This window comes from Zerene cesonia, chromosome Z (genome assembly GCF_012273895.1).
Source record: "Zerene cesonia ecotype Mississippi chromosome Z, Zerene_cesonia_1.1, whole genome shotgun sequence".
In the NCBI taxonomy this organism is placed as follows: Eukaryota; Metazoa; Arthropoda; class Insecta; order Lepidoptera; family Pieridae; genus Zerene; species Zerene cesonia.
In genome coordinates, this window is record NC_052122.1 from 2,889,864 (window position 1) to 2,911,030 (window position 21,167).

General features: G+C 35.6%; 2 protein-coding genes across 3 annotated transcripts; one reads left to right on the plus strand and one right to left on the minus strand.

Annotated features, from left to right (window-relative positions):
- Nucleotides 1–367: 367 nt before the first annotated feature.
- On the minus strand, nt 368–18,560 carry LOC119835664 (membrane-bound transcription factor site-1 protease). 2 transcript variants are annotated; one of them, XM_038360631.1, is made up of 20 exons: nt 18,169–18,560; nt 17,318–17,497; nt 16,798–16,890; nt 16,081–16,177; nt 15,563–15,783; nt 14,716–14,856; nt 14,126–14,284; nt 12,377–12,464; nt 10,118–10,299; nt 9,348–9,512; nt 8,696–8,845; nt 7,434–7,516; nt 6,938–7,143; nt 6,340–6,538; nt 6,196–6,259; nt 5,784–5,924; nt 5,320–5,454; nt 4,711–4,885; nt 3,955–4,140; nt 368–2,880 (listed from the first exon to the last, which is right to left on the minus strand). In XM_038360631.1, exons 1-20 carry the CDS (start codon nt 18,400–18,402, stop codon nt 2,663–2,665), a joined length of 3,117 nt encoding a protein of 1,038 aa, XP_038216559.1. In that variant the 5' UTR covers nt 18,403–18,560; the 3' UTR covers nt 368–2,662. The 2 variants fall into 2 exon arrangements, with proteins under 2 accessions (XP_038216559.1, XP_038216558.1); XM_038360630.1 differs by having other exon boundaries at nt 3,851–4,140.
- Nucleotides 18,561–19,119: 559 nt separating this feature from the next.
- Nucleotides 19,120–20,886, plus strand: LOC119835723. Its single transcript, XM_038360703.1, has one exon. It carries the CDS (start codon nt 19,120–19,122, stop codon nt 20,884–20,886), a length of 1,767 nt encoding a protein of 588 aa, XP_038216631.1.
- The last annotated feature ends 281 nt before the right edge of the window (nt 20,887–21,167 follow it).

Here is a 21,167-nt window from a genome sequence, read left to right on the forward strand (position 1 = left end):
TATCTTGAGTGTATTACTTCCTATTGTATAATGCATATTATGCATTAGATTAATGCATCATACTAGGATATTATAAGGAACAATCTAGTATTTATTAATGAGAATGAATGTTCCAGTGTATATTGTTGATAAACAATACGCGAATAACGTTTGAGCGAATATATTTACATTATGGTGTGGGTGTTGTGTCATGTTACATCCCATTTTAACGAGCTTTGATTAGCTTTAGTTGTATACAACCGACTTCTTTGTACTCGATTTTGACCAACTCTAAACGGACATATTTAATTCAATCAATAAATTCCTTACATATACTCTTCATAAGAGCAAGTGAGAAATTTTAATTTTAATTTTAAGAGAAGTATTTCGCTTCTTACATATAGAAATAAAGCGTGTGTATAAAATTACATTATCATATAAAACAATGCATACTATTCGCGTATGAAATGATCAAAATATTTCAACGCAGAATGAGAAAACCGTTAGGACGAGTTTCCCCTGGTTAGAACTAATTGTAACCATATGCCTTTATCACGACTAGGTCTAACTGAGGAGAGCGCCTTTTGACCACACCCGCTATAACTGCAACATATACAGATCATGAAATACACGCCTGAAATTATAGGTACAAGAATAAATTAACCCGAATAGTGTATTTGTTAGTCCGAACGACAATTTCCGGAAAACTGATCACTATCTAATTAAAATTTAATACAATCTTTACACACACGTGCGTATTTAATTGACAATATTACGTTACTATATAAAAATGTACAATAATACATATTTAGTATACAATGTTATATAAATATTAAAACTGGTCACATCAATTTCCAGCAATGATACATCTTGCAATGAGTGGAAAAAGCACAAAACTCGATGTATATAAAAGAATAATACATAGGAATGAACCCACAAAGAATTTCAACTATAACGCTATAATATCAATTCCACTCTATATTATTTAGCTCCTACTTTAAGAAGCTTGTCTTCAAGTAATGATAATATCCGTTTGAATTGATCTTAAAGTAAATCTAATTCAAAAAATGTATATTCTTTTAGTTAGTGTCGTTGTTCGTTGGCTGGCTTATCTCCTATTAGTGTTATTAATGTACCTTGTATGACGCGAGGGACTGTTTAATTTTAAATCTGGACCACAGTCGAAATTAAAACCGGTCGGTTAATACTATTTAATTACAATAAGGAATTTCAATAGGAGTCATAAATAAATTGCTAACACGTTGGATGTAACCATGTAAAACAATATTAAACAAATAACTAGCTTAACAAAATGTTTTTTAAAACCCTGATTGTAATAGCTTATTAAAATCCTACATTTGATACTTTAGAAGTCTTGGGAAAATCATCTACATGGCTTAAGATTACGTCATTTCATTATATAGGCACACACACTGGTATATTAAGGAAGTAAAGACACGTCTTAATTTAATATATATACGAGTGTATATAATGGTAATATACATATATCACTACTTACGCCACAATATATTTATGTCTTGTGCACTAATTTGTGAATATTCAGACATTTTCAAACCCAACTCAATATTAGAACGAAATAAAATCGGGCGAATAGTAAGTTACATATAATAAGAATGCATTTTAAATATTTGCAAAATAATAAAACTTGCTATGCGATAGAATTCGTAAGAATAAAAATACTTATCACGCTGTAAAGCAATGGGCGGTCAAATCATGAAAGGCATTTTCTTATTGTACATATATGTTTGGCTTTACTCATAATCATTACATATTTTATATTAATTATCTATTGATCGTCTCGTTTGATACACACACTAAACCGAATTATTTCTCACATATTGCGACAAAATATATATGAGTGTTTCAAATAAGTGTCAAAAATAACTGAAACTTTGTAATCTTATAATCAATGTGGATACAAAGAAATCTTATTAATTCTTGAAAAATATGTATTTGCTATCTAAGGTCCACTTGAGAAAAAAGCTATTTGTTTTTCTCTTGTATAAATTCGTCACCTATAGTAATTTCGTTACACTAAAGTTTCCCACAAACATTTTACATTATCTTGTAGTACTTAAACATCAATATATAAGGCGATTGCATAATGGACACATTTATTTACATAAAAGATTCACAGTATTTTATTTTTATAGAAATATCAATATTAAACCATTTGTTTGTGTATTAGACCGTTCAATATTGTCTCGAGTACGTACGACGTATCCTATACTATCACTAATAAAATTTCATATATTATCAACAGATAAGTGGGCCCTATTTTACATTCATATCAGTGACAATACCATCGTTCATTTCCACAATAAATATTCAAATAGCTTAACAAAATGCCTTTAATTTATTCACTTATCCCGTATCAGTCAGTCAACGTGTTTATTTCGCTCTAACAATATACAAAGAGAAATGTTAAATAATTTTTCTAAAAGTTTATCCTTCCTTATCTATATTGCCAATCGAAATAATGTATCATACACTCTCAATAGTCCCCATAAACTCACTATCACTCCCTAAAACCTCATTTGGTTTTTTTACACTCCGTACACCGTCTGTGGAAGTTCAGACGCTAGTCCGTTTTAGGCAAATATCACCAATACTTGTTGCATTTCATACGGTATAAAATGGAGAATCTCCATTTAAGCCGTTTTCAGGTGGCCAGCGAGATGAGCTTGCGTCTCTTCATCTTGCGGCCGTAGCGTTTCCAGAAGATGATGATGCAGTATATGATGGCTGCTATGGCGAGGACGGTGAGGGCTTTGGAGCTGAAGGTGGAACCTTCGTGGTCGGGGCTGTGGGTCTTCGGAGCAACACCGGCGCCTCTCCAGGCACGCGGAGCCGGCTCTGTACCTTCAGTTTCTGGTGCACCTGGTGGAATGGATACGTTAACTAGATAATTAGATATGGTAAATGTCTTGTAATGGTAAATAGCTTTTGTCTTAGAAATACTTTGACACGTTATATCTTCTTGGGTACGTGAAGGAAAACTAAGATCCGTTTTGAAATTAGTGTCACTTAATGAGGTTAAAATTGAAACATACTGTATATTACGGTAATTTTGTGTTTATGGTACCAAATAATGAATTTTCTTTAGGTTTGGTAGTTCTTGATCGTAATGAATACATTTTTATAAAAGTAAAATCTGCTTTTATCGGTGACAAAAAACACATTTTAGATGAGTTCGTTTTTTATTAAGTTACACAAATACATAAATAGAGAATTTGTTTGTATGTATTATGTTACGTCCAATGTTTTCTTATTAATACATATTATGTACTTTTTATACGTGTTTAAGCAACAAATAAATTAACTCAAATTTCAATCAAATGTAATGAGTTAACAATTCAAAATCTAAAGCTAATAGAGTAATTTTGAATGTTTTTAGAGTGCTTCGGGAGTAGATGAGTGCATGCCTTAATGTATAGTTAACTCCGAGATAGTAACTCGATATATGTGATATTTTACATATTCTATATACCAATGGTTGGTAGTGAGGTGGCTCGGCGCGAAGCTTCCTATGTAATGGCATGCAGAGTGATTCGGGAGTAGACGGGTGTTGCAGGTTAACCTGTTATCTTACCCCAGTACATACTAGTGGTGTAGGCTAGCGGTGGCAGTAGTGCTTCGGTGCAAGGTTTCCAGGTACACACAAGTACATACCAATGGTTCTCGGGTCGGTCGACTGGTGTCTCGGCGCGAAGGTAGGAGGAAGGTAGTAGAAGGAAGGAGCATCGGAGTGCAGGACTACCACGTGACCCCACGGCTTGTCCCAGTACATACAAATGCTTCTCAGTGGGTTGGTAGCTCAGCGCAAAGCACAGCTTGCCCCAATACATACCAATGGTCCTGGGGTCGGCGGGCTGGTGGCCCGGCGCGAAGGTTTCCAAGCAGCAGCCGAGCGCGGGTCTAGCGCGTGATCTGACAGCTTGCCGCCGTACATACCAATGGTCCTCGGGTCGGTGGGCTGGTGCTTCGGCGCGAGGGTCCGCGCGGCGGGCGGCGCGTGCACCGGCGCGGCGGGCAGCGCGGCGGGCGCCGCGCACGCGGGCAGCGGCCGCGCCGCGCCGTCCGCGGACAGCACGCGCGAGTACGCGTGCAGCCGCCCGCCCTCCGAGCGACGCGGCAGCTCTGCGCGATTGTTGCGTGTTATGTTTACTTGTGCGTTTTATAGTTATGTACAATAGGAGAGCGGAGATATAATCTAAGATGGAGCGTATAAGGTATCGGTTCACTGTACGCTTGAAGACCACTAGATTGTACTCGTTGGGAAATATTAAAATCTAGTAAAGTGTTTGATATAGTTTGCAGTGACAAGTTTCCATGGAAGGGTAAACAATTAATCGCTACAGTCGGGCGTCGCGAGACACTTGCTTTTTAATTTAACATAACAAGTCTGGAAATTTTTTTACTTGTGTTTTATATTATGATAACAATTGCTGCTTACATAATAGGAAAGAAGCTACATCATTTAAAAAACGCAATAAACCATCGACAAATCTTACTTATATACAAATTTTAGCCGCACCCATCATTAAAACACTATTTTTCCACATCAAAACATCTTCAACTGATACCAGTTTAAGAAAAACAGTCACACCATTCAGTCTTATACAACGTTGTTGTTACTTCTTTGCATGAAACAAAACAGATATATCGTATAGATAAAGCATTACAGATGACTCGTAATATAATTCTCACCCGAAGGTATAATATGAACGTCTCGATGCTGCCTAGACGCCGCGGCGTCCTGCAGCGAGGAGGGTACATGTCCTCCGAGGGCGTATTGCAACGCGGCCAATAGCAGCCAGTGGCACGGCCGAGCCGACCCACTCTCAAGGCAAGACGAGTCGCCGTATACCACTAGTCGACCGGCCTGTGAATAAATAATTGACTGAATAAAAATACAGGGTCACAAATGTCCATATCTCGCTATAGCTATACATCGGGCTCGGACTGCCCAGGGCTGTAAGTCTTTAGTGCAGGCATGGACGGGCTGGTGTCCCACAACACATTAAAACTCTCAAAAGGGCCTCTTCGCGTTAGACCTGTGTCCTCACGTAAGCCTTCCAAAAGACTGGGTATTATCCTTCTAGTGGTACCCGAGTATTATGGAAAAGATAAATATAATACAGGGTCATATCTCTGCACCCTCATGTCAAGCGCATTATATTAGGTAGCCAGCTTCATACCTACTCCGACTAGACTACAATAAAAACGATTAAGTGTTAAAAGGCAATAATTACTCGCTATAAATAAATTTTAATTGCGTAGATACATTGGAAAATACATTAATGTTCTATGACTCACCTTTGGAATTTTATCCATAGTATCGTTAGCGTAATCTTTAGTTTCACCGTCTGTTTGCAACAGGCCCAAGATGGGCACATCCACTGTCGGCACGTTGGCCCCGCTGTGCCCGCTTGCTTTGCCTCCGGACATTATCTGGAGTAGATTTCTTACTTAAAAAACTAAACTTGGACATGTTACTTATAGAACAGTTTGACAAAACCGACATACAATTCAAATAAAGCGCAACTAGTAGAACAAAAACATTAGTTATAAAAATGAAAATAATAGAAGTAGAATACTATCTATCATAATATACTTTACTTAATATCATAATTTACTTTTAAGGGAAATTAAAAAACCCTTCCGCCCAGCTTAAACTAACCTAACCTAACAAACTCCCCAAGCCCCTCCGCAAAACTCAACACCCCCAAGCAAATTCGAACACAATATTTCGAAGACCATCACCGCTCCCCCATGCTCACCTGCTGCCCCTGGTCCACGAGCCTGGCGTTCACCAGCACGCCGTGTTCTGGGAAGCTGTGTATGTGCGTACCACTCGCGTAGTACATCGCGTGTCCGCCCAGCTTGAACGTGCCTTCAAACACGCGGTCACCTAATGCCACCTGGATGAGATAATAATTTATTATTTCTTTTTTAAAGGAATATTAGCAATATTAGCACTATTAGTTATATTACTTGCGGTTCAACTAAAAAACTTTATAATATGGAAAACACAGTGTCCGATAAGAGCACTTATAGTATAGTTACAGTTGGTGAAAGAGATGAAACATTCAAATCAAAACATTGAAAGCAATGATGTATGATGCATATTATACTTTGAAATCTTATAAATAATAAATTAGTAACTAAAGTTATAGTTATAGGAATAATAACCTGAAAAATGCTCAGCAAGTCGTTTAAAGCTGGTACATTCGATCCACCAGTTTCAGGAATCCACCTAGTAAAAATAGTATGATTAATTTTAATTTAAATTATTTTATGAGCAATATAGGAAAAGACAAAATATTTTTTGCGTACCATTGCCGCGTGTTTTCGTCATAAAACTTCACGTGTCTTAGTAAAGACGCATTGTACCAATCAGCGAAGACGATAAGAGACAGTCCCGTATCGACAGCTTTCTTGAGTGCGGCCATTTCTTCAGGAAAATACTCGTCTTCTGGATCCACTAGCATGAGAGCGCCGTATAACGACGTGTTGATGCAGGTTAGCGGAGAACCTAGGCATATATAACATTCAATCAAGCATTTCCCGTAAAATAGATGAGGTGAAGTGAGTCAAAAACATTGTCAAATTTTAGATAGCCATAACTATTGTTACAATACCTGTATCATTTTCTTATTTATTTCTCATAATGATCAAAGTGTCGTACTGACCTGGTTTCCATCGATGGTATCTAGTTAAGACGATTCCATTCACTTAGCTTCCGGCATAGATCGACCTTGGGAGCGACACTGTCACAACACCACACCCACCCATCACCGCCGGAGCTAGCTTACGCCCCCTCCCCTCTCTCATCTCCCATGCAAGCGTATGCAAGTTCCGAAAACGTTACATACCCCCCCCCCCCCCTTGCAAGTGCACGCTTTCGAAGTACGAAAAAGCATAAGAATCTCACCCATGACCTCCACGTAGTAGCCGTGCTCGCGCAGCCGGCGGTACATGTCGCGGAAGTTGGTGTGTATGTGGTCCGCGTGCCAGTCGAGCGGGTCGTGCTTGGCGCGCAGGTCGTCGCGCGGGAAGTAACCGCCCGGGTAGCGCAGGCTGTGGAACTGGTCCCACAGCAGCCGCCGGGATCGCACCGGCACCGGTATGATGCGCGCGCTACGGTTGTTATTTATCGTAAATTTTTTTTAACTAACTTGATATATTTCCCTTATTACATCTCAGATAGATCGATTCGACAAGAAATAGGTGCCCAACGCGAGTTGCAAGTAGGTTTTTACCAAAATATATCATGTAATCTGAAACCACGAGGTTGCAACAAGCGCAGACTCGACAATCGCTGTGTGACGTCACAATTTTTTATAGATAGAAAAAAATTAATATTCCTATATAATAATAACTAATATAATATGTAACTGTTGTAGGCAAATTGTATCATGATGACCTACCGTATAGGCAGCATGAGTGTTGTGTTTCTTGTCTTCTGACGGAACGACTCGTCGAAGCTCTCCACAGTTATATTGACATGTCCCTGTAAAAAACAGAAAATGTTTCATCATCATCATCATTATCATTAGCCCATATATGTTCCCACTGCACAGGCCTCCTATAAGGGTTCAGTTTTCCTTCACCTTTTTAAACAGCGTTTGAAAAATCATTTTATTTCCTGCACGCTCGCCCGGTCTCGAACCCCAAACTTATCGATTTTGAACTCCTAGGTTCTCACCACTCAACCACCACTGCATATATAGAAAATGTTTATTTGTATGTAACTTTGATCAAATTTATAAAATGCTATATAATTTTCGAGGAACGCGATGGTAGCGCACTTTGTACGCCCTCTGCCAGGGTTAAGTAAATCATATAATTTCTAACTTCTCCTGTCACTAATGCCAACCTTATATGATGATTTACAATGAGGATATATGCAGAGTTCGTATCAAATTCAACTGTCCATAATATACTCACTTAATATTCAGATTATAAATGCACAATCGTCCTATTTATTACAAGTTACCCAAAAGGACGGTAGCAAACGTAAGCTATATATGTATATACTAGCTGCGCCCCGCGGTTTCACCCGTGTAAGTGTATCCCATAGGAATATCGGGATAAAATGTTGCCTATGTGTTATTCCAGTTGTCCAGCTATCTAAGTAAATTTCATTGCAATCGGTTTAGTAGCTTTGCGTGAAAGAATAACAAACATACATATACACATACATCCATCCTCACAAAGTTTGGCATTTATAATATTAGTAGGATAGGATTTGCACCCTGGGTCAGCCCGGGCAAAGTGAGACAAGTGGTTGGTGCATTATGCATAGACTGAACCGGTGGTACCTGTTTAATTGTGTATTATACGACCTACATCCCAGATTATAAAAGGAAAGATTCTTAAAAAATCCCCATGGAGATCCCATGTAAATTTGAATTAGTTTTTTTGTTAAAAATAATTATCCTTTAAATATTATAGCCCAAATTACTTATTAGCATGTATGTTGCTTTTGTTTTTCGACTTGATCAATTAATGTAATGTAAATTTGTCCCTACAACTATAAATGATATTTAAAGTATCTCCAAGAGATATTGAAATATAAGAGATATTTCAATACTTGCTATATACGAGTATATACACATAAATGATATTGTTACATTATTTTTATTACATTACAACTTATAACCTATCTCAATTACAACCTATCTATTACCTCAACAACACCATCAAAATCAGCGCCGCTCTCCAACACGTTGAACCTCAGAGCGAGCCAGCCGGAGTATGGCCAGATGATATCAATGTAGTCCACAGACACTGACAGCATTGGTCCGTTGGGCAGATGAGGATGCCAACTCACTTGTTTCTGGAAATATTTAGATATTCTTATGTACAATGGGACATTGTTAAGAAACCTTTTAGTGAATGCAATCAATAGTTCGATACGATTAAACTTTTTTATAAAGGGATAATAAAAATGTTAAAATAAAAATGTGTTAGACTTTGGAAATAAATTACACAAAATTTCGCAAACAACTAAAGAATGTGAAAAGTAATTTCATTTTAAAGTAAGCAAAATTTTCTTGTAACTATATTGACATTACTTCTTAAAAATGGTGTCAGGACTCAGTATATTATTGTAATCGTAATAGTTACGCTATTTATTAATCAAGAACGCATTAACCGATTTGGCTGAAAATTTGTGCAGAGGTAGCTTAGAACCAGGAGACGGGCATAGGATAGTTTTTATCCCAGAAATCCCACGGGAACGGCAACATGCGAGAAAATCCCCAGGCCTACCTTTCCAGCGACTACGCGGGCAAAGCCGCGGGCGGAAAGCTAGGAATATATAAATGTATGAAACATACCACATCCCCAGCTACTCCGAGTCCGTTTATTATAGTGACATTGGCGATAGTTGGTTGTGCGCTGTAGTACAGCGGTTGCGTACAGTACGGCCACATGTACTGGCATTCCGTCAGGTCTATGTACGGCGGGCTGAGACTCGCTTGCGGCACGTATTCTCGCAGGAACTGGAAATGAAATAGAAAAGTCCACTTTAACATACAAAAAGTATTTATGATTGGGAAAATAATTTACCTAAATGTCGCATGTGAGAAATATATGTTAAGAAAGAGACATCAAAGGGTAATTTTTTAATGCTTTTATGATATTAAAAAAAATATGGAAAATACATTTTTTTAAATATCATAAAAGAAAATCTCAGAAAGGAGCGAAAATAATTTATTGAAAATATTATACTATCTATCTTCTTCAAGTGGGCTTTCGGAACATTTATTTATTTTTATTTTGTTACACCCCTTATCAGTGGCGTAGCTAGAGGGACAAGGGCCCTGGTGCATAGGGAAACAATCGGGCCCTCCTCCCCTCTTTCCGCCTTCCTCCCCTCTTTCAAAGCTGAGGTTAGAGGGCCCCCTGAGCTCCGGGGCCCTGGTGCACTGCACCACCTGGCCCTATGATAGCTACGCCACTGCTCCTTATCACAATGATACAGCATGACATTCAAAATTAATTTGATTGTAATAAAAATGATCAAGAATTGTGTATATTAGACCAAGCAAGACACCCAATTTCCAGGACTAAAACACATACAAGCCAATTTCTACAAACACGTTACCTGATAAGCGCTGATAAGGTCCAATTTCCCGTGTCCCTGTTCGAACATGTTAGGTCCTTGCAGTCGCCTGGCGGTGATACAAAGCGCCTGTTTCACAGAGGCCGGTGTCAAGTTCTGCCGCGGGACACCACTAGCGAGCAACGCTATCGCACCGGCCACTACTGGAGAGGCTACTGATGTGCCTAATAGCAGGATTTTTTTTTATTTATATTTTAAGGGTCATAAAAGGTCACGTGTGTACTTGAGTATACATAATAGTAATACAGCATATTATATATTTTTACTTTAATTTTTATCAGTTATGAACACCACGTACAAATAGTCGAGTAAAATAGAGCTCCTGATGTTATTTCGGAGAAAAGCAAATCTTGTTTGAGGTGAAACCATGTGCAAACAAATTCAAATTGAGATTTATATAATGTTGATAAATCTGTGAAAATTCCAAAACTTAATTACTGTGTCCTTATTGTATTCATTGCATTAAAGTATCAACTTGATTGATTTTAAAGTTCAAAGATTATCTTCAGAAAAAAATCTATACTAATATTATAAAGTTGAAGAGTTTTTTTTTTTGTTTGAACGCACAAATCTCAGGAACTACTGACCCGATTTGAAAAGTTCTTTCAGTGTTAGATAAGCCATTTATTGAGGAAGGCTATAGGCTATATTCGGCGAAGCCGGGGCGGACCGCTAGTATATGAATATACTAATTCAGTCTTACCTTTGTGTATTAGGAATAAGAATTAGAAGCGATTTGACCACAATACCACCTGATGTAGATGTTGCTTTCTAACATGAATGGTATGTCTCGTATAGCTTATTTATCAAACTTCAGAGACGTCTTTTAACATATCATACATCCCAAAATATCTATCACATTTGGCAAAAATACTATAACATCCTTTTTTATACTTAAACAATTGCAATGAGTAGAGCTCATTAGTGGCTAAGATAGGCTAAGATATAATTTATTCTTCAAAAATATTTCAAAATAATTAAAAAATAACACACGCGGAATTAAAACGTTTTTAATACGAATGACATGATTAAAAAATTATAACACTAAATACAGTCTTATCACGCACAATGTGTTTTGTTTACCTTAATTAAAAATAACAATGACTCATAACTAATCGTTCAATTCACACGTCGTATTGTAAAATCTTGTAAGCATTGTAATCTAGTAATGTAACAGACTGATAAGATAACATTTGACGATATAACGAAGATATTGCTTTCAAAGAGATGTATGAAACGGGAAACTTTAGAACCATGCTTTTTAATGACTATATAAATGTTCTTTGATAGTATTTGGAAAAACGGAATTACACAAGGCATGTGGGTACTCTAAGTGTGACAAAAATAGAAAATAATGTATCAAATATGTGTATATTGTAGCAGTTACTTAGCCTGTAGATTTATACGTTGTCACATTTAATATCGAAACATGTAACCTAGAATTCATTAATCTGACATCTGACACATATAACTTAAAAGGGTTTATATTAGTATTGGTATTTATAAGAGAAATTCCATTTTCCTTTGTTAGTTAAGTGTTGCTAAAGAGAGGATTAGGTTATACTATATGCTATACTTCGAACATTTCTTTTCATACCAGATTGCCTGGTAGAGATTGCTGTATAGCAATAAGGCCGCCTCTTGTACAAACAATCACTTGTTTTGTTCTGTTTATGGTTATCTTGTTGTTTCTTTCTTAGTTTGTGCAATAAAGTATTGTAAATAAACACATATTGTATACTATGTGCTAATAGGTATTGTTGTTTATAAGTTATATATAGTTATATATAGTATGTATATAAATATAATAACATATATATTGGGTTATAAAACATTTTCTTTGTCTCATTTTACAAACATTGCCTTATCGGTTTTATTTGAGTAACATTCAACTTGGTTTAGTGTCCACTAAACAGCGACTTGTATTTATCAACATTGAATCCAAATTGGATAAACATTTTGATAAACTAACGTACGTATCTAAATAAGAAATGCAAAATCTTAATACAAGTACAATAATTTTTTAGATTTACACACCTTCAATTATGTGTATTGGATAATTATTGGAACCGTGATATTTTGAAAAATTGTTGGTAACAAAAAAATACAAACATAACTAAAAACTTTTAAATTAAATATATATCTAAGCTAGACGATGCATATAACTATGATCTTTATAATTTGTTAAAAACAAATAATAATTTAAAACAAGTTTCTGAACAATATTATAGGGAATCATACCACTGAGAGATCGGCATCCTCCGTTCACGCTGGAGCCTCTAACTCCACTGCCATACGTTACTATGTCAGGTTTCATTCGCCCATAACCCTGAAAAAAATTATATCTCAATATCACTACATAGTATAAAACAAAGTCGCTTTCTCTGTCCCTATGTGTACTTAAATCTTTAAAACAACGCTGCGGAATTTGACGTGGCTTTTTTTAATAAATGCGTATAATAATATCTAATAAACTACTGCGAATTAACGCGTGCGAAGCCGCCGGCAAAAGCTAGTTTAAAATAGGTTTTTAAATAGCAGGCGTGTTACCTGATGTATATAGTAATCATTCCATTTGAAAAATAATATCCAAGTTAGGTAAAGTTAGGTTAGAATTATTATGTATCATTTGGTGGTTTTTGAGTTTCATCATTACAAACAAATTTATATATAAGGAAAAAAAATCTTTCCTTGTATGTTATATCAGTGTAGATAAGTATTACAATCAAATCGCTATATCAAAGTAATAGTTAATGCACGTCATGTGCGATACAAGTTCAACAATACCGTTTTTCTGTAAAACTTTCAATCCTTACTAATAATTTTAATGCGACATTGTGTTTGTTTGTCCTTCTATCACGTCGCAACGGAGCGGTTTTATGGTGCGATTTGTGTAGCGGGAGAAAGGAAGCTAGAGAATGACATAGGCTAATTTTTATCCAGGGGTAAACCCACGGGAAGATCGTTACAATGATGCTTTTGCTTTCGATTGGAATCACTCCTACATGCATATATTCCGATCATTTAATCGAAGGAAAATAAATAAATAAACAGCACATGTAATTTTCAAATGAGGAAGAGGGAACTCTACAGGTATTTTTACTTATCAGGGGTGTCCCAAGGATATGTAACCACACATCTAGTCTGTATTTTAAAAAATGTTTAAATTGTTTAATTATTTGGTAAATCCCGTAATCCTATAAGCACTTATCATAATATAGAAAATTTCAGATGCAGAGATATCATTAACAATGTCTAACAACTTATCATAAGTTTCTATTGTCAATGTTGATAATTATAAATCGAATATTTACAATAATTTCAGCTCTTTATATTTTGAACTCAATATTTATTAAAATTCTCATTAATCAATTGTTAAGAAATATTTATTATTTACTTCTTTAACGCCCAAACATTTTTTTTTTTTTTTTTTATGTCATAGCCGGCAGCTGAGCTGGTGGTTCGCCTGATGGTAATCGATCACCACCGCCCATAAACATTCGCAAAGGTAGTACCTCCGTGAATGCGCTGCCCGCTTTTATGGGGTAAGGAAAAAGGAAAGGATTAACGACTGGAAAGAAGGAATGGACTGGGACGGGTGAGGAAAAGGAAACGGGCCTCCGGCTCCCCCACTCACCGTACGAAACACAGTGGCATGCCACTATTTCACGCCGGTTTTCTGTGGGGGTGTGGTACTTCCCCGGTGCGAGCTGGCCCAATTCGTGCCGAAGCGTGCTCGACTCCCACAATAATAAACATTAAAAAACAAATATCATAAGAGTAAATAAAAGAGTTTTGAGTTTATAAGAGAATTGACAGAATGTAAAATAAATGTTCAGATTACAATTTCTTTGAACTTTTTTAGTTTAACCCTTTAAAGTTCTGATAGTACACAATATAAGCGCATTGCACCTACTCCGGACACGTTCACCAACAATGGTACATTATAACCCTATTTTACCATAAAATTTCCCTAACAAATACACTCACATGAGGCAGTTCCCAGGTCGTCATGCCCCTCGACGAGAACTTCGCAATCCGATCATCGAACCCGATACCCCCCACTCCGATGACGTCCATTTGATCCGCTGGGTTGTTCAGGGTACCATATAAAGGCCCATCGTTACCAATCGCCGATACCATTATCACCTGTATCGATGCACAATTAATTCCTTATAAATACTTGGAAAGAACCAATAATAGACGCAGTTAAAAAAATTAAATAGAGAACAAAACATTATAGCAAAAGTCATCTTTCACCAGTCGGTTAAAAATGTGTTAAAGAGTTCCTTATCAAGGCATATAACCTAGCTCTTATGAAATGTATTATAATTTCGTGTTTGTTTTTAAAGCATGAAATAAACATTGGATATGCTTCATCAACACATACCATGCTGCGGAACTAAAATTAATGGATACTTGTGTGTTATCTTTAGAAATTTATTATTTTAATAGATTGGAGAAACTTTTATTGAAGGATGTTTTTGTAGCGATTGCTCTAAGATTTGTGTCTAAACCACTGGCGATGCCCTGTTTTTTTTATAAAATATGAAACCGAATTATAGAGAATAACACTTTACCTTATTAGCGGTGAGTTCCCATACTTTATCTACAAATGGATGGTCCATAAAATCAGGTCCCCCGATGCTTAGATTCAGGACATCTATCTTTTTCATTATAGCATAGTTGAACGCGTCCAAAAACCACGATGTGTATGACACCTGAAAGCAAGTATCATTTAAATATTTGTTACAATCTTTCAGAAATTCTTTCACCATTGGATAAATGCTAAACTATAATATGTACTACGAACGAAGACGGGGCGAACTGCTATTTAAATAAAGGATACATACCATTAGATCCTCTTTTATAATTAACTAGCGGTCCGCCCCGGCTTCACCCGTGGCACAAATATAGCCTATACTCTAAAGCCTCCCTCAATAAATCGGCTATCTAACACTGAAAGAATTTTTCAAATCGCACCAGTGGTTCCTGAGATTAGTGTGTTCAAACAAACAAACAAACTCTTCAGCTTTATAATATTAGTACAGATTTATTTATGGATCTGTACAGCAAAACTTAATTCCCCTTTTGAAGAGTATGGAATTTGGGACACAAATGTATTCTTTATAGAGAATTATTGCAGAATACAAATTTAATTTTTAATTCATTTGATGATTTTGTTGAAATTCGTTAATTTAACAAAAAACTCAATATCGTGCACACATACATGAATTTTACACACGCATACACACTATATTTGATGCAAAATATAACAATAAAAACACTTATTATTTTTGATGCAAAATATAACAATAAAAACACTTATTATTTACACTACAAACATACATTAATAGTATTTATTTAAGATAACACTTATCAACACGATTAACATCCCCACACGATTACTTATTCCTAAAAACACACCTGATTATCTGTAAATACACGAAATATATGCAACTCGGCGTCCGGGGCGAATCCCAGGCAATCCGCCTTGGACGCAATGACCCCGGCCACGAAGGTCCCATGTCCGAGCGCGTCGTCCAGGGTCTTCTCCCCCGTCCAATCGGTCCTTTCCCGGATACGTCCAAAGTGGGGATGATTGCGCGATAGACCCGTGTCGAATACCGCCACTTTTATACCTTCGCCTGATATAAATTCGAGCATTAAAATTCCATAGGGTTTTTTTTAAACTAATGCATTAAACTGTATATTTCCTCTGTCTCGAAAAGTTTTACTTCAATCTGCTTAAATAATATAACATGTAAATAGTCTTTTTATTAAAGGCCAGTAACATTTTCAAAGTAATAGTGCATATTGATTATTCTCATGTTTTTTTTTAAATCATCAAAGCATTTAGCATACCAAAAATATACAATACACAATACACACTTCAACTAATAGAACTTTTTTAACAAAAAAATATATTTATAATAATTCAATACCTGTAACTCCAAGGGACCACAGCACATCGGCTTTTAGAACTGATGTGATTTGACGAGGTACAGTCCTCAACAACTTGCGGGATGAATATCCATCATTCTAAAAGAAAATATATATAATAAGGTTTCATTTCTTTAAGTACACTTAGCTTGCATAGAAGTAATATGTAAATATGTAAACACATCCCAAGTTTTTAATTTATAAATGATGAAAAACCTAGCAAAGCACTGTAGTGACTCTACTAATCCTACTCGTACTTCCTACTATCCTACTAATATTATAAATGCGAAAGTTTGTAACTCTGTGTGTTTGTTACACTTTCACGCAAAAACTTACTGAACCAATCTCAATGAAATTTGGTACGTAGACAGCTGGACCACTGGAATAACATATAAGCAACTTTTACCCCGATATTCCTACGGGATACGGACATACGCGAGTGAAACCACGGGGCGCAGCTAGTATACAATATTTCCTGACCATATCTGTAGCACTTGATACCATTTAGAAAAATATATGGGAAGATATTTGTACTCATGCTATAAATATTAAAAAACCTTTACAGTGATCATGTATTAGTCTCTACAAATTTAAAATTGCAATGAATATTAATCTGAACTTTATATACACTGTTGTATTTTAACAAGTTAAAGTAATCTCACAAGATATATTATTTCCACAAGCTATAACAAAGTAATAAAATTCAACAATTTTTATACATTTTGTGTTTTCCTAGACGAATGTAAAGAGCGCGAACGATGCCGATTGTTCCTCCAACCACCATATAGGCAACCAGGATTGTCACAGTCATCCTATGAATAGAAGTGAACCAATTAATATACTACTCTAAAGAAAAGACCTATGTGCATTACATCATTCTTAAAAACCATTCGATTCTAGGTATTATATACATAGGTGATACATAAAAATTAAATACTTTTTATTTTATTTTACTTATTTAGTAGCAACCATTGACTTACAAACCAAATTTAGTTCAATAAAATGTTGAATACAAAAAAGGGAGATAACAGCATCCTAATCTGATATATCTCCATATTTTATATAACTAATTTTCATTCCAACACATCCTTCAATAAAGATAACAAAGTGAAACCTAATTTTTAGTATGAATAATGAAAATGAAAATAAATTTATAATTTTTCAAAATTAACCATCATTCGAAGTGAAAAAAAAACATGGTCACATACCATATTCAATGATTACAAGATATGTACTCACCTCTTTAATATATTTTATAGTGCGCTGTACTTGTCGTTGAGCTGTAACTCGTCGAACAGCTGGATGATCTTTAAGAGCGTCAAGAGCAACCCTCCCATTGTCATTCAATACAACAACCTCAAAGTCACTTGGAAATTCATTTGCGGGATTTACACGTTGGAGTACAGTCCAATTTGTTATCTACAACAAATTCATCAAACAATTCTCTCCAAAATCAAAATACATCACTGCTAAACAAATGCAACTAATGCGAATGAAAATTTATGATAATTTCGCAGACATTCAATAGAAAAATCGCAATGATTGTGTTTATCATAGTTATTTGTAATTAAACACAATTATTTAAAGATTCCATAAAATAATTCCTACTTTCGCATTGCTCAGAAAATGTTGTACAAAAGTCACAAAATATAATAATAAGATTTTTTTTAGTAGAATGATTTGTAGGAGTTATTACAAATGAAGAAATTTAGTTTGAAATCATAAACAACATTGTGAAATTGTACTTGCATGATTATTTAGGAAGAAACTGATCTTAGAGATCATTTTTTGCACTCATAAAATCCTAAATACCCTTAAGTTATCTGGCAGGGACAACCACACACAGACAGATATGCAACAATAATGAATGCTCAATTAATGTTAAATTTGAGAATAGATCGAGAAATTCGGAATTATTTTTTCTACCATTTTGTTTAGGCGCAATGAAGGTTTTTATGGAGAAATAAAACATACCACGGGTTTAGCCGGTGCGAACCGCTTGTCATATAAAGAAATATAAATACATGCACCTGTATGCATTAGCCACCGACGACATAAAATTATTCAAGTAAAACGTTGTATCAACTTACCCCAGCATTTCTTAATGCCGCAGCTATATAGTTTTCCCGCGATGTTTTTGTGTAATATCCATTGAAAGTTATTATATGCTCACTTCGAACTATATCCGTTGTAAACTCATATTCTACACGTTCCGCGGTAGTTGAATTACATAAATCATTTCCGTCGTGTTTTTCTGCTTTGATAAATAATGTTGAAGTAATCCATCCTACTAAAAACAAATACATAAAATGGGTCAAACCCATGTCTAATATCTCCTAACCATAACACATAGCTCATTGGTGAATACTGTGAAAAATATTAGTCGTTTTTTGTATTTATGTTTACAAAAAGCATAAACACATTTCTCATAATAATGGCAGCTCAGCACAGGAATCGCAAATAGGATAGGAGACGAAAGCCGTCGAAAGGCTGAAGTCATATAAATTATTGTTGTAATTGTCAGTTGTCGTTTGACATAACATGGACATAACCATAAATGTCCTACGAATGACATTTGAATGCAATTGCCAGTTAAAGGTGAGAATCACAGAGTTGGTAATCACTCATCAAACCATGTTCAAACAGAAGCAGTATGAAAATATCAATGAAAGTACATAATGAATGAATCATATGATATGACTACACACAATACGGTCCTGAGTCTCAAAAAATAATATGTAAATTTTACTGAAATCAAACTTTAAAATAAATGACTGTCCGCCATGGACGCGCATATCATAGAAATTTATGTATTTATTATCATAAAAATACAATGATGTAATTAAAACATTTTGAGAAAATTTTAGGTCCACATGTGATTATCATTAACAGAATTTAAAAAAAATGGCAAAGCTACTAAAAAAAATCAATGTGCCTCGTATAAAATCCGTCATTTTTAGTTGAATTTATAGATTTTTTTAAGTTTATAAAACTGTATTTCTATTTTTTATTTTCTATAAAGTATATAAAAATATACAAAAATGGCTTACAATACAAAAGAAAGATTTTTAGATCCACCACAATATTATAGGTTACTTGATCCTGGGGCATATCAAAATATGAATAGACCATTGATAAAACCTAATAAAGCACCTTTTCTAGCAAATTCGCAAAGGAAAATAAAGTCTGGGTCAGTAATATGGACACACGCTATATATTCTAGTGATATAAAACCTAAAATTGCCAATTGCACCGCAATGATGTCAAAAATTCCAAGATTTTCCTATGAAAAAAGCGATCTGAGTAAATTGGAAGATCTTTTGTGTGCTTGTAAAGATCCAAATATTTGTGAATGTGAAGATGAAGACAAAAGTTCTCAAGAAGGAATAATATGCCAATCTAGAAGACCAAGAGTACTCTTTAAAGGCGCCCCACCAAGATCCCAGGTAGAAGATGGTATTTCGGCTCCATCTAAGAGAGATCATGGTTTTGCCATCTTACCAGATGGTTCAAAAAAACGTATTTTTATCATGCCTGATAAAGAATGTCCTCCTTTTTACAACACTAATATAAATGAATCTACAGCTTTTTATAGAGGTTGTAAATGGAGTCGTTGGACATCCAAAATATCTAAAACTTGTACTGACACAACACCCGGGCCAGCACAATACATATTAGAACATGAACCTACCTTTAATGAAATATGCGCTGAGAGAGTACGAGCCTTTAAAAGAAAAACTTCCAAACAGCTACGTTTCATAGAAATGGTACAGCGAAGAAATGTAATAGAAAATTTGCCAGGGCCGAGTTCTTATAGTCCAGTACTACCAAAGAGTACTGATTTAAATTTTCTTGGACCAAAGGCTGCTCGGTTTACAACATCACAGTTTAATATATGCCCAGGACCAGCTCAATATTGGGTCAAGCGAGACTTTGATAAGCCTGAAGCTCCTAAAAAAATATGTCAAGCCATTTTACCAGCCCCAGCACCCTTTGGTGTCAAAGCCGTACGATTAAAGCCGCTCAAAGAAGAAGGTCCAAGTCCTGCATCCTACAATCCAGCTTATAAACCATGTAATTTCATTCGATGTACGAAAGCACCATTCCTGATATCGACAGAAAGATTTAAAGAAAAAGAGCCTGAAGAAAGTGATGATGAAATTGTAATTGATAATGAATCTTTGACTGATACAAAAGAAAAACAAGACTCAAAACCAACACCCACGTGGCAATTTAAATCAATCGTCCCAAGAATGAAACCTTTAACAAAAGCTGGCCCTAAGCCGGTTGCTATCAGTTCGTCGAACGTAAGAATAAAAAGGTTTATGAAACTACAGAGAGCGGCTCCTTTTTTCTCCTCTGAAGGCCGTTTTCGGCCGTGGTATAATTGGATTCCGATACATGCGAAAGAGAAAACTCCAGGACCCGCTTATTATGATTTAACCCCACCTGAATGTTACCCAGCCGTTAGCCGTGGTCCTTTATTCAGATCGCCAAGATTTCGTAGCTACTATCAACAAACTCCAGCTCCTAATGAATATAAAGTTGTAATTGGAATTGAAAATATTTTACACACTCATAATCAGCACTTGAAAGAGAATTTACAGAAGAAACACAAATTTCAGTGGCAACCAACACGCAAACCTAGACCATTAAATAACGAAGAGAAAGAAACCGTCTTATTACGGGAATCGATAGCATTACTTAACACTATTGATGTTACAGACAGTAAAAGTTCTAACTATGTTCACGCAAAGCATCTTGGACATGAAAATAAAAAAACATTACGATGCTTTGCCGACGGTTAAATAATGATTCTCCATATTAAGTAATATTTCGAGTCAAAACACATTAAAGAAAATCAGTTTTAATTGTTTGCCTGCTTATTCATTATTGTTATTCGTATATCTTAGTTTTCTGCACAAGATGTTTTAAAAATAAAAATTTAAATATACAAAAAAAGTTAAAATGACTTCTATATCTCGCAGCCTACTAACTTGTGTTGTGTGATGTGTGTGTGTTTGTTGCTCTTTCACGCAAAAACTACTGAGCCGATTGCAATGAATTTTGGTACGTAGACAGCTGGACA

What these genes read in the sequence shown, in the direction of transcription:
- LOC119835723 (XM_038360703.1), top strand. Translation starts at nt 19,120, where the DNA reads ATGGCTTACAATACAAAAGAAAGATTTTTAGATCCACCACAATATTAT.
- LOC119835664 (XM_038360630.1), bottom strand. Translation starts at nt 18,402, where the DNA reads ATGGGTTTGACCCATTTTATGTATTTGTTTTTAGTAGGATGGATTACT. An exon ending in GACGAAAACACGCGGCAATG is followed by an intron (nt 6,260 to 6,339) that starts GTACGCAAAAAA and finishes TATTTTTACTAG; the next exon opens with GTGGATTCCTGAAACTGGTG. An exon ending in CGTTCATATTATACCTTCGG is followed by an intron (nt 4,141 to 4,710) that starts GTGAGAATTATA and finishes ACAATCGCGCAG; the next exon opens with AGCTGCCGCGTCGCTCGGAG.